General features: G+C 45.3%; 1 protein-coding gene across 5 annotated transcripts in view; it reads right to left on the bottom strand.

Moving 5' to 3' along the window:
• Positions 1-10,922, bottom strand: part of IRAG1 (inositol 1,4,5-triphosphate receptor associated 1) — a 118,212-nt gene that overhangs the window by 3,710 nt on the left and 103,580 nt on the right. For all 5 annotated transcript variants that reach the window (XM_057553344.1, XM_057553345.1, XM_057553343.1 and 2 more), the window contains 2 exons: positions 6,019-6,138; positions 4,549-4,680 (listed from right to left, as the gene is read on the bottom strand). In XM_057553344.1, the coding sequence (XP_057409327.1) occupies positions 4,549-4,680; positions 6,019-6,138 (252 nt within the window). The remainder of the gene's footprint in view (positions 1-4,548; positions 4,681-6,018; positions 6,139-10,922) is intronic.

The raw sequence follows: 10,922 nt of genomic DNA, 5'->3' as shown, positions 1-10,922 counted from the left end.
AGCTTTTCTGCACTTAGTGGTATCAGTGATCAGTTCCGAGTTCTAACCTGTCCCCTGCCTCCGTGTTCAGATGCATAATTTGTTGTCCTCAGTTCCACATCTGACTGTATCTAGAGTGGAAGGACTGTGATAAACTCCTAGAAGACTCTCAATGTCGAGTAATAAATTACTCGACAAGTAATTCAAGGAACCAGATCAACCTCAAGAGCTCACTTCAAACTGTCCCAGGGGCCTCCAGAGGACCCGTAGCCTCCAGCAACCTCTGGGTGACTTATTCAAGATGTTTTCTCAGCCCTATTAATCTTCATTCCCAAATAACCCCTCCTCCACTTTCTCTGCCCTCTCCACACTATTCTCTTCCCTCTCAACTCTCTCTTTTCTCTCTTCCCTCCTTCCCTTTCATCCATCTCTCTCTGTTTTTTGCCTGCTTCACTCCACTTTTCCCTCTTCCTCTTTTCCCAACTGCCTTTCTATTTTTCCACTCTTTTTTGTGGCCCCTTGAAAAGACATTTGGTCAGATGGTCTGCTTTGAAGAGTCCATTCTTAGAGCTCTCTGGAGAAGCCTTGGACACATTCATTAAGCTAGAATTTCTTCCTGTTTCTAATCCCGGATCTATTTTAAAAAATAACAATGAGAATACTGAGGATCACCAAATGGAAGAGGTGAGAAAAGGGACATGAGGGCTTTCTGAAGATCCTGAGGCTCACACAGACACTGAAATATGCAGACCATTTGCTGAGAAGCAGAGAGCTCTAATTCAGAGCTAGCTACCTGACGGTGGTACAGAGACTCAACACATACTCTCCATAGAAAGGGGTCAGATGCTCAGAGTGCCTGCCTTGGATGCTAAAGCACTGGTTGGTTTCTCTTCCATGTGGGACCCACTGATGATTGTTTCAGGAACAATTAAGGAAAGCAAAATAGTGAGTACATGAGCTGAGGTGAAAATCATTGGCTACTTTCACTACTGTTGGGGAGAGAGAATTTGGAAATGGAAGCTTAGTTTCTTTCAGCCCCATTTAGTTTCTTTAATTTCTATTCAGATACAACTGGATGCTAAGACACAGTCTTTCTTTTGGGCTGTATTTCTGTGCTCCAAAACAAGCTGCTGGAGCAGGGAGAATCCCACTCTCACTCCATCCTTAAGTGGGCTGGCAAAGGAGGAGGGCAAGATCTGGCTTCGTGACCCTTAGCTGGTTACCCATTTCCAGACTACAAAAGCTGTTAGAAATGGAATTAGATTAGAAATAGAATTCCTTTGGAAATCAATTTTTGGTTGTTCTGAGTTCTACCTACTCCTCCATTGGGAAGGGTGAGGTTGCTGCCCCCTCACCTGGGCCTGGAGAGAGGGGCTTCAGAGATGCTCCTTGGAGAGCTCGATATGTTGCAATTTGGGGGCACAGTGAGTAGATTGTGCGTGACTCCCACCTGAGAGATGTGAAGAGTGAGAATCTTGCTGAACTGCTTGGTGGCATCAGAGCAGGGGGCCACGATACGGAAAACCATCTTCCCACCACTAGTGGGTCAAAGGTGCATATTTCACCTTAACTGGATGTAGTCAGGAGAAGGAGGGCTGGCATGGGATGTCATAGACCCTGCCCGGAAATGCTACCTAGAAGCTGAGCATGGAAGGTGTACTTCCAGCTGCCCAAGGACTGAGAGAGGGATTTTAAGTAGCTGGCCAGAAGAGCTGCATTCGACCTCATAAGGGGACCTGCAGTTGAGAGACCCTCAGAAATGGTGTGAACATGTGTACGCTGGGGGGTAGGAGGGGTGGTTTTCTCTGAAGGTCCCATAAAACACCACACTGAACAAAATCAGAAGGTCAACCTTAAATCCCTGCTAAGGCCTGGAACCTGCTCACAATAAGACCAGTCAGGTAATACCTTTCCTGCCCTTAATCTCCACCCCATTTCCCAACGTTAGCTCTGGAGAGGTCAGGCGCTGCATTAGCAAAGCTGGGGTGGAGGGCAGGAGTGACAGAGAGCAAGAAGTCAGCTCTGTCTCCACTATAGGCTTCCTTCCTGAAGCAGAGTGGAGCTGGAGGCGAGGGCGTATGGGGAGAAGTTCAGGCTTTTGACTATTTCAGGGAACTGGCCATTTTCATTACTGAAATGAGGTTATTCTTGGGACTTAAACTTGACCAGAGGACTTCTATTTTCTGAGAGTTATTGGAAGAGTAAAGGAGTCTGCCTAATATCATCTTAACCCCAAAAAGCCAGTGTGAACAGACAGTGGGAGAAAAGACAACAGTTCCCTGTTGCATCTTATGAGTCTCACTTGTTCCATGCATTACCTAAATGTCGGAAGACTGTGTTCTGTGTTTTAATATGGTTAAGATATTGGGTTGATTCACCCAAAGTTCATTTAAGCTGATCCTCCAGAAAGTAATATTGACAACAGATTATATTATTACATATTATTATAATAGAAGAGAGATTCAGATAAAAAGACTCTAGTGTTTGATGCTGAATCTCTTAAATAAGGGGTCAGCTGCTGGCATTAGCCCAGTACTTTTAAAATGCACTAAGTAGGACATGGAACTTTTAATAACCTTAGACCTTGCTTGTTAGTGAGAGGCCAAAATTTCATGGGGGGAATCATGCTTGAGTACAGGTGCCTATAGGCAACTGTGTATGTAAGGGATTTGAGAATGAATGGATTGCCTGGCACTGAACACAACAGCTTTTGGGGCTAGTCTGGCTTTGGTGACAGGTGAGGAAGGGACCCTGTAACTGTGGGTGGGTGGTTTCTATGATAGCAGTGTCTGTCGTTATGGAGAAGATGACACCACACTGCTGGGCCTGAACAGGTGAAGCTACACCATGTGCTGAAGGCCGAGGACCCATCTCAGGACTGTGCTGATGCCTGGTATCCACCACCTGAGGTACAGGCATGTTCATAAGACCAAGAAGTGAATCTGAGAGGGAGCAGAAGTTGGGAAAGAGAACGAGGCCTTTCCGGATCAGCAGGACCAAGAGGATACTCTTGGACGATGGATGCAAAGGGCGGTCATTGCCATGTGCTGCTGACCAGGAGCTGGACAGAGGGGAAGCCGGACACAGGCTCACTTCCTCTGGGATTTCATGAAATGGGAGGGACAATCTCCCAAGATCAAATTAGCTAGATAAGGATTCCAGCCCTGTGCTTTGTAAACCAGACTGTTTATGTTCCATGTACTCTCTCTGTTGAGTTCTCTTTTGTTCTTTCTCAGTGTTTGGAAGGGTTAGAAGTCCCAGCCTGTGTTTCTGTTTTGAAGGGAGCCAAAGAAAGGGCTGAAGTCCAGGCCTGGGCTTGACTGCATGAAAGGAGAGAAGACAGTCTGGTGGCCTGGAAAACAAGAGCAGAGGACACCCAGGAGGGACAGAAGTCCAAGAAGGATAGGAACCAGCCACTTGGAGTAGGGACTGTGCATTGTGAAAACTGGGCTTCTCTCCTTGGGGGAGGTGGTGTGCCCTTGCACAGGTTTGTTTCCAGCAGTGAAGCCCTTTCTCCAGCTCTCCCCTTGAACACTGGGGTTGACTCATGGAGGCTGACACCTCTCACTCTGGTTGAATCTTCCACCAACTAGGCTCTACTGGTCATTCCTATGTGTTTTGAAGCACATCCATCTCACTTCTAATCCACATTTTATTACCTTATTCATTGGGTGCATGTGATTTCCAGAGTCTGCCAGCAATGAGGCACAGACACATACCCTGTCCCAAAGGTAGCAGCTGATTAGATTAATTGATCATTGTTGGCTGAAGCCATCCTGAACCCCAAGGTAACCTGGGAGTCTAAAAACAATGATTTTGGTGAAGTGTTCCAAGTTTGCGGTAACTACATTTTAAGAAATCAAAATTCAAGACTTCTGGTTTGAATGTACTAACAGAGATAAGAGGGCCAGATATAAGAAATTGGGGCCTTCCGTTAAAATCCAGGACGTCGCTAAATCCATAGGGCACAGGTAGGGCAAGATGCAGGATCTACATTACCTTTATCTACTGTTACATATATCTTTCATGATTTAGTGGAAAATGCACTTGAAATATAAAGTATATTAAAAAGGAAAAATCCAAGTTTTCCAAACCAAAGTGAAAACAACGTCCAGACGACCAAACTTGTTTGATCACCATGGAAGGAACCTGTTGGACACTACCTTTGCCACAAAGTTGAGTTCATCCCCTACCTCCCTGTGTTCTCTCTGTCCCAGCTCCCCTCTAGGGCTTCAGGCCAACTTCCTTGACCTTGGCTCTTTCATGGGAATGGTTGGGCAATGAGCTAACTGTGGTCCCTTGCATTTTCTCAGCTCCTGAGAGCTGCTGGTTGCTGCCGGCCCAGCCCTTGACAACCCCTGACCCCTCAGCTCTTGCAAACGTCCTCTTATTAACTATTTGGGCTCTTTGGGATTTCCTTTGCCTCCTCCTCCAACATGAGTGCCCTCTTGGTTTCTGTTGGCTGTTCACTTGGGCCCTAGACCCACGACTGCCCTGGACTGGCACCTCCAGGGATGTAGTGCAATGAAATGAATTGGGACCCATTTCAGCAATGGCGAGGGCTCCAACCTGCTTCTCTGCTCCTTTTCCTCTTCCTCAGTTTCTTCTGCCTCTTCAGCTTCCTCAGGGCTCTCGGTCTTCTGTTCTTCTTCCTCCTTCAGGTCTTGAAGCTCCTTGGTCTTCTTTAGACCTTCCTGGTATCTGGGAGGTAACAACGAACAATTGAGTTTGGAAAGGCCAGGGGCGGAGCATCCTTTCCTGAGTTGCTAGAGGAGGCACTGAGCACCTCTGATGATTACACACTCACTTCCTGTGGTTCCACACAATAGGAAAAAGCTGGGAAGCTCCACCGCATCCCACGGTGGCTCCTGTCAGGATGATTTCCCCTCACCCCTCGGCCATTCTTCCTGTTTATGTGAAAGTGTGACAAAAGAGACAGGGAAAAAACATGGGTGCAGAGTCTCCTGGCTGGATTCTTCTACAAACCATTTGGGAGGGCTAAGGACTGCATGCTAAGGACTGTGTGGCCTTGGAGCCTCAGCTCCTCCCCTGTAAAAACGAGAGGCTGGCACCCATTGCACGGATGTTGGAACATTTTGAGGAAGTGCCAGGCATATGGCTTGACCTAGGGAAGGTGACACCTGTCACACAGGCTTGTTGGGAAGCTTTGTGAAAGTGAGAGGCACACAGGTTCACAGTAAATGTTCACAAAGCTGCTGGAAGCATTCACTCCCCTGCATTCTAAGTACAGAGGACAGGTGTGGGTGAAAAGACAGGCTTTCCAAGAGAAACCCTCTGACTTCCTTCTCCCAGGTTTAATATTACCCTGAACATACTTTTTGCTTGTCCTACAGCTGAGTGTTTAAGGCTAGCACAGTTGGGTTGGGGCAACCCCACCACGGTGCAGGTGGCCACCACACCGAAGCCCACAGGTCCCACATCAGAGGGAAACTGTATCTCCCTCAGGAGCTACCAGGAAAGAAGCTCAGGATGTGGTACCTGGTCAGAGGTACTTCTCTACCTGGCTCAGCTGGGGCCTTGCTCAGTATTCTGCCTCATCAGTGACTGACAACGAGCCAAAAGTGCTATTGAAGCTCAATTAGAGAAGGGGGCAGCTGGAAGTTGAGGGAACTCCTTTGACAGGAAGAAGGGATGGCTGAGGCAGGTCCAGGATGTGGGGCTGCAGCTGCTCCTGGGCACTGCTGGCAGTGGCGTGACTGCTCTGAGCATGTGTCAGGAAGCCTCAGGCACCACCAACAGGAACCCACCCAGGGCCCCTGATTTCCAGATCATTCTGGTGGCTTTCTGCCTAAAAAAGAAGGCAGCCTAGTCATTATCTAACCACACCCTCTTGCCTCGTTTCCTCCTGTCTTTCCTGTGGAACAGTACTGCTCTTTCCTATGTAGTTCCTTACTCAGGCAAGGAGGTCCCAGGGCCACGGGTTGCTTCCCTAAATCCTCTAAGAGACAGGAAAGGCCCGTGGGAAGGTATCTTTTGAGCAATGCCAGGTGACCTCAGGGCTGCTGAAGGCTGACTCACCCTTTCTTGTATGCTTCTTCCTCCATCCTGGCTTTGGTCTCCTGGCTAATCCCCTCCAGGCAGCTTGGAGTCAGCACGGAAGCAGAGGCCTCACAATCCAGGTCCCCGTTCGTCTTCCCACTAGCAAGAAGAAGGAAGTACAGGGCGTCCTTTCAGGGACAGATGGGACTTCTGAAAACCAAACCATGTCTTTGGCCTGTTCCTGGCCGGAAGTGAGGAAACTCATTCTGGATTGAATTTATTTCAATCTTGCTACCTTAAGATTTTATAAAGGCCTTAGTCCATGAATCCTCCTTAGGCCCCCAGACATCAAGTACTGCACCAGCTTGCCTTTTTCCTCCTGCTCTCAAATCCACTTTTATTCTTATTCCAGGAGATGCTCTGAGTGGACCGACAGATATTGGGAGCTCCAGGGCACTAGGAGGAGGAAGATGGAGGTGGACCAAACGTTCAGAGTCATCCCATCTCTGTAGTCCATCTTCTGCTTCATTCATGTAAATATCTACCCAGTGCTAAGTCACAGGCACCTTGTAATGTGCTGGGGATACATTAGAAAACAAAATAAAAGGTCTTTGCCAACATGGAGCACAGCAGGAGAGAATGCCCAAAAAAGGAAAGAAAAAAATATGAAATTAATTACAAATTGTGATAACTTTTATGAGAGAAACAAACTCTGCACAATGACAGAAAATAATGAGGAGAGAATCTGCTTAGACTGAGTGGCCAGAAAAGGCCTCTCAGAGATGGAGTAACTGAAGGACAGACCTGAAAGAGGAGAAGTCAGCCACATCTATAGCAGAGGGAAGATCCTCCCAGATAGAGGATGCAGGATGTGTGAAGACCTCGGGATACAAAAGATGTGGAGATGTTTGAGGAACTGAAGAGGAGCGATGAGGTAAGGGTTAACTTCTGGACAAGATTTTTATGCCTGTGAGGTATCCAGGTGGAGATGTCACGTTGGTAGTTGGATAGACCAAAGTGAGTGAGAGAAGAGCTCTAGGCTGCAGATATTCAGAATATAGATGGTATTTAAAGCCAGGGGAATGGATAAGACTGTCTGGGGACATTGCATGAGGAAAGATGAGAAGAGGACCCAGGACCAAGCCACAGGCATCTCTGTCCTTAGCTCAGGTGGAGAAGGAGGAGCCTGTGCAGGAGCTGAGAAGTAGCAGCCACAGAGGTAAGAGGAGAACCCGGAGCGCATGGAGTCCTGGGAGCTGAGAGAGTGTAAGCAGCTCTTTGCAGGAAACGGCCCTCAGCAGGAAGCCCATTTTCTTGTCACTTTAGCAAAGCTATATTGGAACTAACTTTTTTTTTCCTTGTGACGATTTTTTTTTTTTTTGGAATAACATTTTTCACAATGTTGTGTTCGTTTCCACTGTAGAGCAAAGTGAATCAGCTATATGTATACATATATCCCCTCTTTTATGGATTTCCTTCCCATTTAGGTCACCACAGAGCACTGAGTAGAGTTCCTTGTGCTCTACAGTAGGTTCTCATTACTTATCTATTTTATACATAGTTGTGTATATATGTCAATCCCAATCTCCCAGTTCATCCCACCCCCCCCCTTTCCCCACTTGGTGTCCATACGTTTGTTCTCTCAAATAGGTTCATCTGTACCATTTTTCTAGATTCCACATATGTGCATTAATATATGATATTTGTTTTTCTCTTTCGGACTTACTTCACTCTGTATGACAGTCTCTAGGTCCATCCACGTCTCTGCAAATGGCACAGTTTCATTCCTTCTTATGGCTGAGTAATATTCCATCGTATATATGTACCACATCTTCTTTATCCATTCCTCTGTTGATGGACATTTAGGTTGTTTCCATGTCCTGTCTATTGCAAATAGCGCTGCAATGAACACTGGGGTGCATGTATCTTTTGGAATTATGGTTTTCTCTGGGTATATGCCCAGGAGTGGGATTCCTGGGTCATATGGTAATTCTATTTTTAGTTTTTTAAGGCACCTCCATACTGTTCTCCATAGTGGCTGGATCAATTTACATTCTCACCTAGAATGTAGGAGGGTTCCCTTTTCTTCACATCCTCTCCAGCATTTATTGTTTGTACACTTTTTGATGATGGCCATCCTGACTGGTCTGAGGTGATACCTCATTGTAGTTTTGATTTGCATTTCTCTAATAATTAATGATGTTGAGCATCTTTTCATGTGCCTCTTGGCCATCTGTGTGTCTTCTTTGGGGAAATGTCTATTTAGGTCTTCTGCACATTTTTTGGTTGGGTTGTTTGTTTTTTGATATAGAGCTGCATGAGCTGCTGGTATATTTTGGAGATTAATCCCTTGCCAGTTGCTTCCTTTGCAAATATTTTCTCCCATTCTGAGGATTGTCTTTTCATCTTGTTTGTGGTTTCCTTTGCTGTGCAAAAGCTTTTAAGTTTCATTAGGTCCCATTTGTTTATTTTTATTTTCATTACTCTAGGAGGTGGGTCAAAAAAGATCTTGCTGCGATTTATGTCAAAGAGTGTTTTGCCTATGTTTTCCTCTAAGAGTTTTATAGTGTCCAGCCTTACATTTAGGTCTTTAATCCATTTTGAGTTTATTTTTCTGTATGGTGTTAGGGAGTGTTCTAATTTCATTCTTTTACATGTAGCTGTCCAGTTTTCCCAGTGCCACTTATTGAAGAGACTGTCTTTTCTCCATTGTTTATTGTTGCCTCCTTTGTCATTGATTAGGTGACCATAGGTGCATGGGTTTATCTCTGGACTTTCTATCCTGTTCCATTGATCTATATTTCTGTTTTTGTGCCAGTACCATATTGTCTTGATTACTGTAGCTTTGTAGTATAGTCTGAAGTCAGGAAACCTGATTCCTCCAGCTTCGTTTTTCTTTCTCAAGATTGTTTTCACTATTCGAGGTCTTTTGTGTTTCCATACAAAAGGTAAAATTTTTTGTTCTAATTCTGTGAAAAATATCCTTGGTAATTTGATAGGGATTGCATTGAATCTGTAGATTGCTTTGGGTAGTATAGTCATTTTCACAATATTGATTCTTCCTATCCAAGAACATGGTATATCTCTCCATCTGTTTGTGTCGTCTTTGATTTCTTTCATCAGTAACTTATAGTTTTCTGAGTACAGGTCTTTTACCCCTTTTAAGCCAGGCACCCCTATGCTCTACTCATCTCCAACTCAAGCACACCTTTCAAATCTTTTAATTACACGATACCTTGCCTAACTTGTTGGTTCTTTCCGTAGATCAAAGAGGTAGAAATGAAGAATAAGTACTTAACAGATGACCAGATCTCTTCCCTAGCTTCCCCTTCAGTAATCTCCCAAACAAACCGTGTGACCAAACTGTGTGAACAAGATAACATCTAGAGTGAATGAGCCTGCATACAGTGGGGGGATGGTGACCACTCTGACCCCCATCCCAATGATTAACTGAGATTACTTCCCTCCTTCCCTTTAAAAGTTTCATGGCTGAGCAGAATCTTTGGAGGTGGTTTTGGGGACACTGAGTCCACCATCTCCCCAGATTGCCAGCATTCTGATTAAAGGCACCTTTCCTTTCTACCATTTGTGAGTAGTGATTTTGTAAGCAGCGCGCAGTGGGACCCCCATTTGATAACAAAAGGAGAGCGTGTCAAGGAGGGAGCATTAAGTGTTTCACACACACTTTTGAGAGCCCGAGTCAGATGAGTACAGAAAAGGCAACTATTGGATTGGATAACATGGAGGTCAAGAGGAACTCTGGTTACACGGTAGGAGTAAAGACAGATTGGAATGGGGTGAGGGAAGAATGGGAGGTGAGGAGGGGGAAGACGTAGACAGGAATTTGACAAGGACAGGGAATAGAAGACTGTGTCAGGGGAACACGTAGCTGAAAAAGTGGGTCAAGGGATGAAAGCACATTTGAATGTGGATAGAAATGATCCAGTAGAGGGGTTGAGAGAAAAGGGAGAACCAAAGGAATAAATTCTTTGAAAAAAGAGAGTAGGGACATACTTTAGAAAGGTGGAGAAACTTCTCCTTGGTCATAACAAAGGGAGGAAGGAAATGAAGATGGTGGGCTGGGAGTTTGGCAAAGGAAGATGAGAGGGACCTCCTATCTGATAGCTTAAATTTTCTCTATAAAATGGAAGACAAGGTCATCTGCTAAAAGTGAGAGGTAGGGAGGTCTAGGAAGGCTTGAGGAGGGAAGAGAAGGTGTAAGAATCATGGGGTGGAGGTGGGGGGACAAACGTGCTAGAAGATCATAGTAGTATGGCTGACGGAGCTGGGAGCCCATTTGAGGTATGAAATCATGAGTTTAAAGGAAATATCCTGATGGCCATGCCTTCTCTATAAATCCTGCAGCTCACCTAGGTGTCTGGAATCCCAGTGGGAGTCTTGTCATGGAGGAGCCCTTGAACAAGACAGAACAGCGAGCGGAGCTTTTCAGCCAGGACTCTGAAAGATCACAGCTGCCACCCTCCCCGACCTCTCAGACAGGCTTTATGAGTGAGTCTCCTCATTCTTGGCATCAGTTTCACATGTCTTAGTTTCCCTCAGACGTTGTAAAATTTACATTTCATCAGGCTGGAAACCAAAACCCATTGTGAACAAGAAAGATAACGCTCTAAAAATATCAGCTATTCATAACATTTCTCCTTTTTAAAATTACATTATCCACTCCCTTCCATGCGATCTTTGCCTAATGTGCAGTTTCCTATTTGTCCTAACAACTGGAACAAGAGCAGAAAAACACAGCTACAGCCAAGGGTAGGGAAAGCAATTATTTTATGAAATATGGTAGAGTGTAAAATGTTTACTATTATTTCCTGACCCTTAGACTGAGCTTATAGTTCCTTAAATATCTTCTCCAACTATCTGCAATTTCCTCCCTATGCATTTTAAAGACTCTCCATATGACTGTGATTGCAGGGAGACAGACT

Source organism: Balaenoptera acutorostrata, chromosome 9, assembly GCF_949987535.1.
Source record: "Balaenoptera acutorostrata chromosome 9, mBalAcu1.1, whole genome shotgun sequence".
Classification (NCBI taxonomy): domain Eukaryota; kingdom Metazoa; phylum Chordata; class Mammalia; order Artiodactyla; family Balaenopteridae; genus Balaenoptera; species Balaenoptera acutorostrata.
Note: the sequence above shows the minus strand (reverse complement) of the source record. Positions and strands in the feature narration are given on the sequence as shown.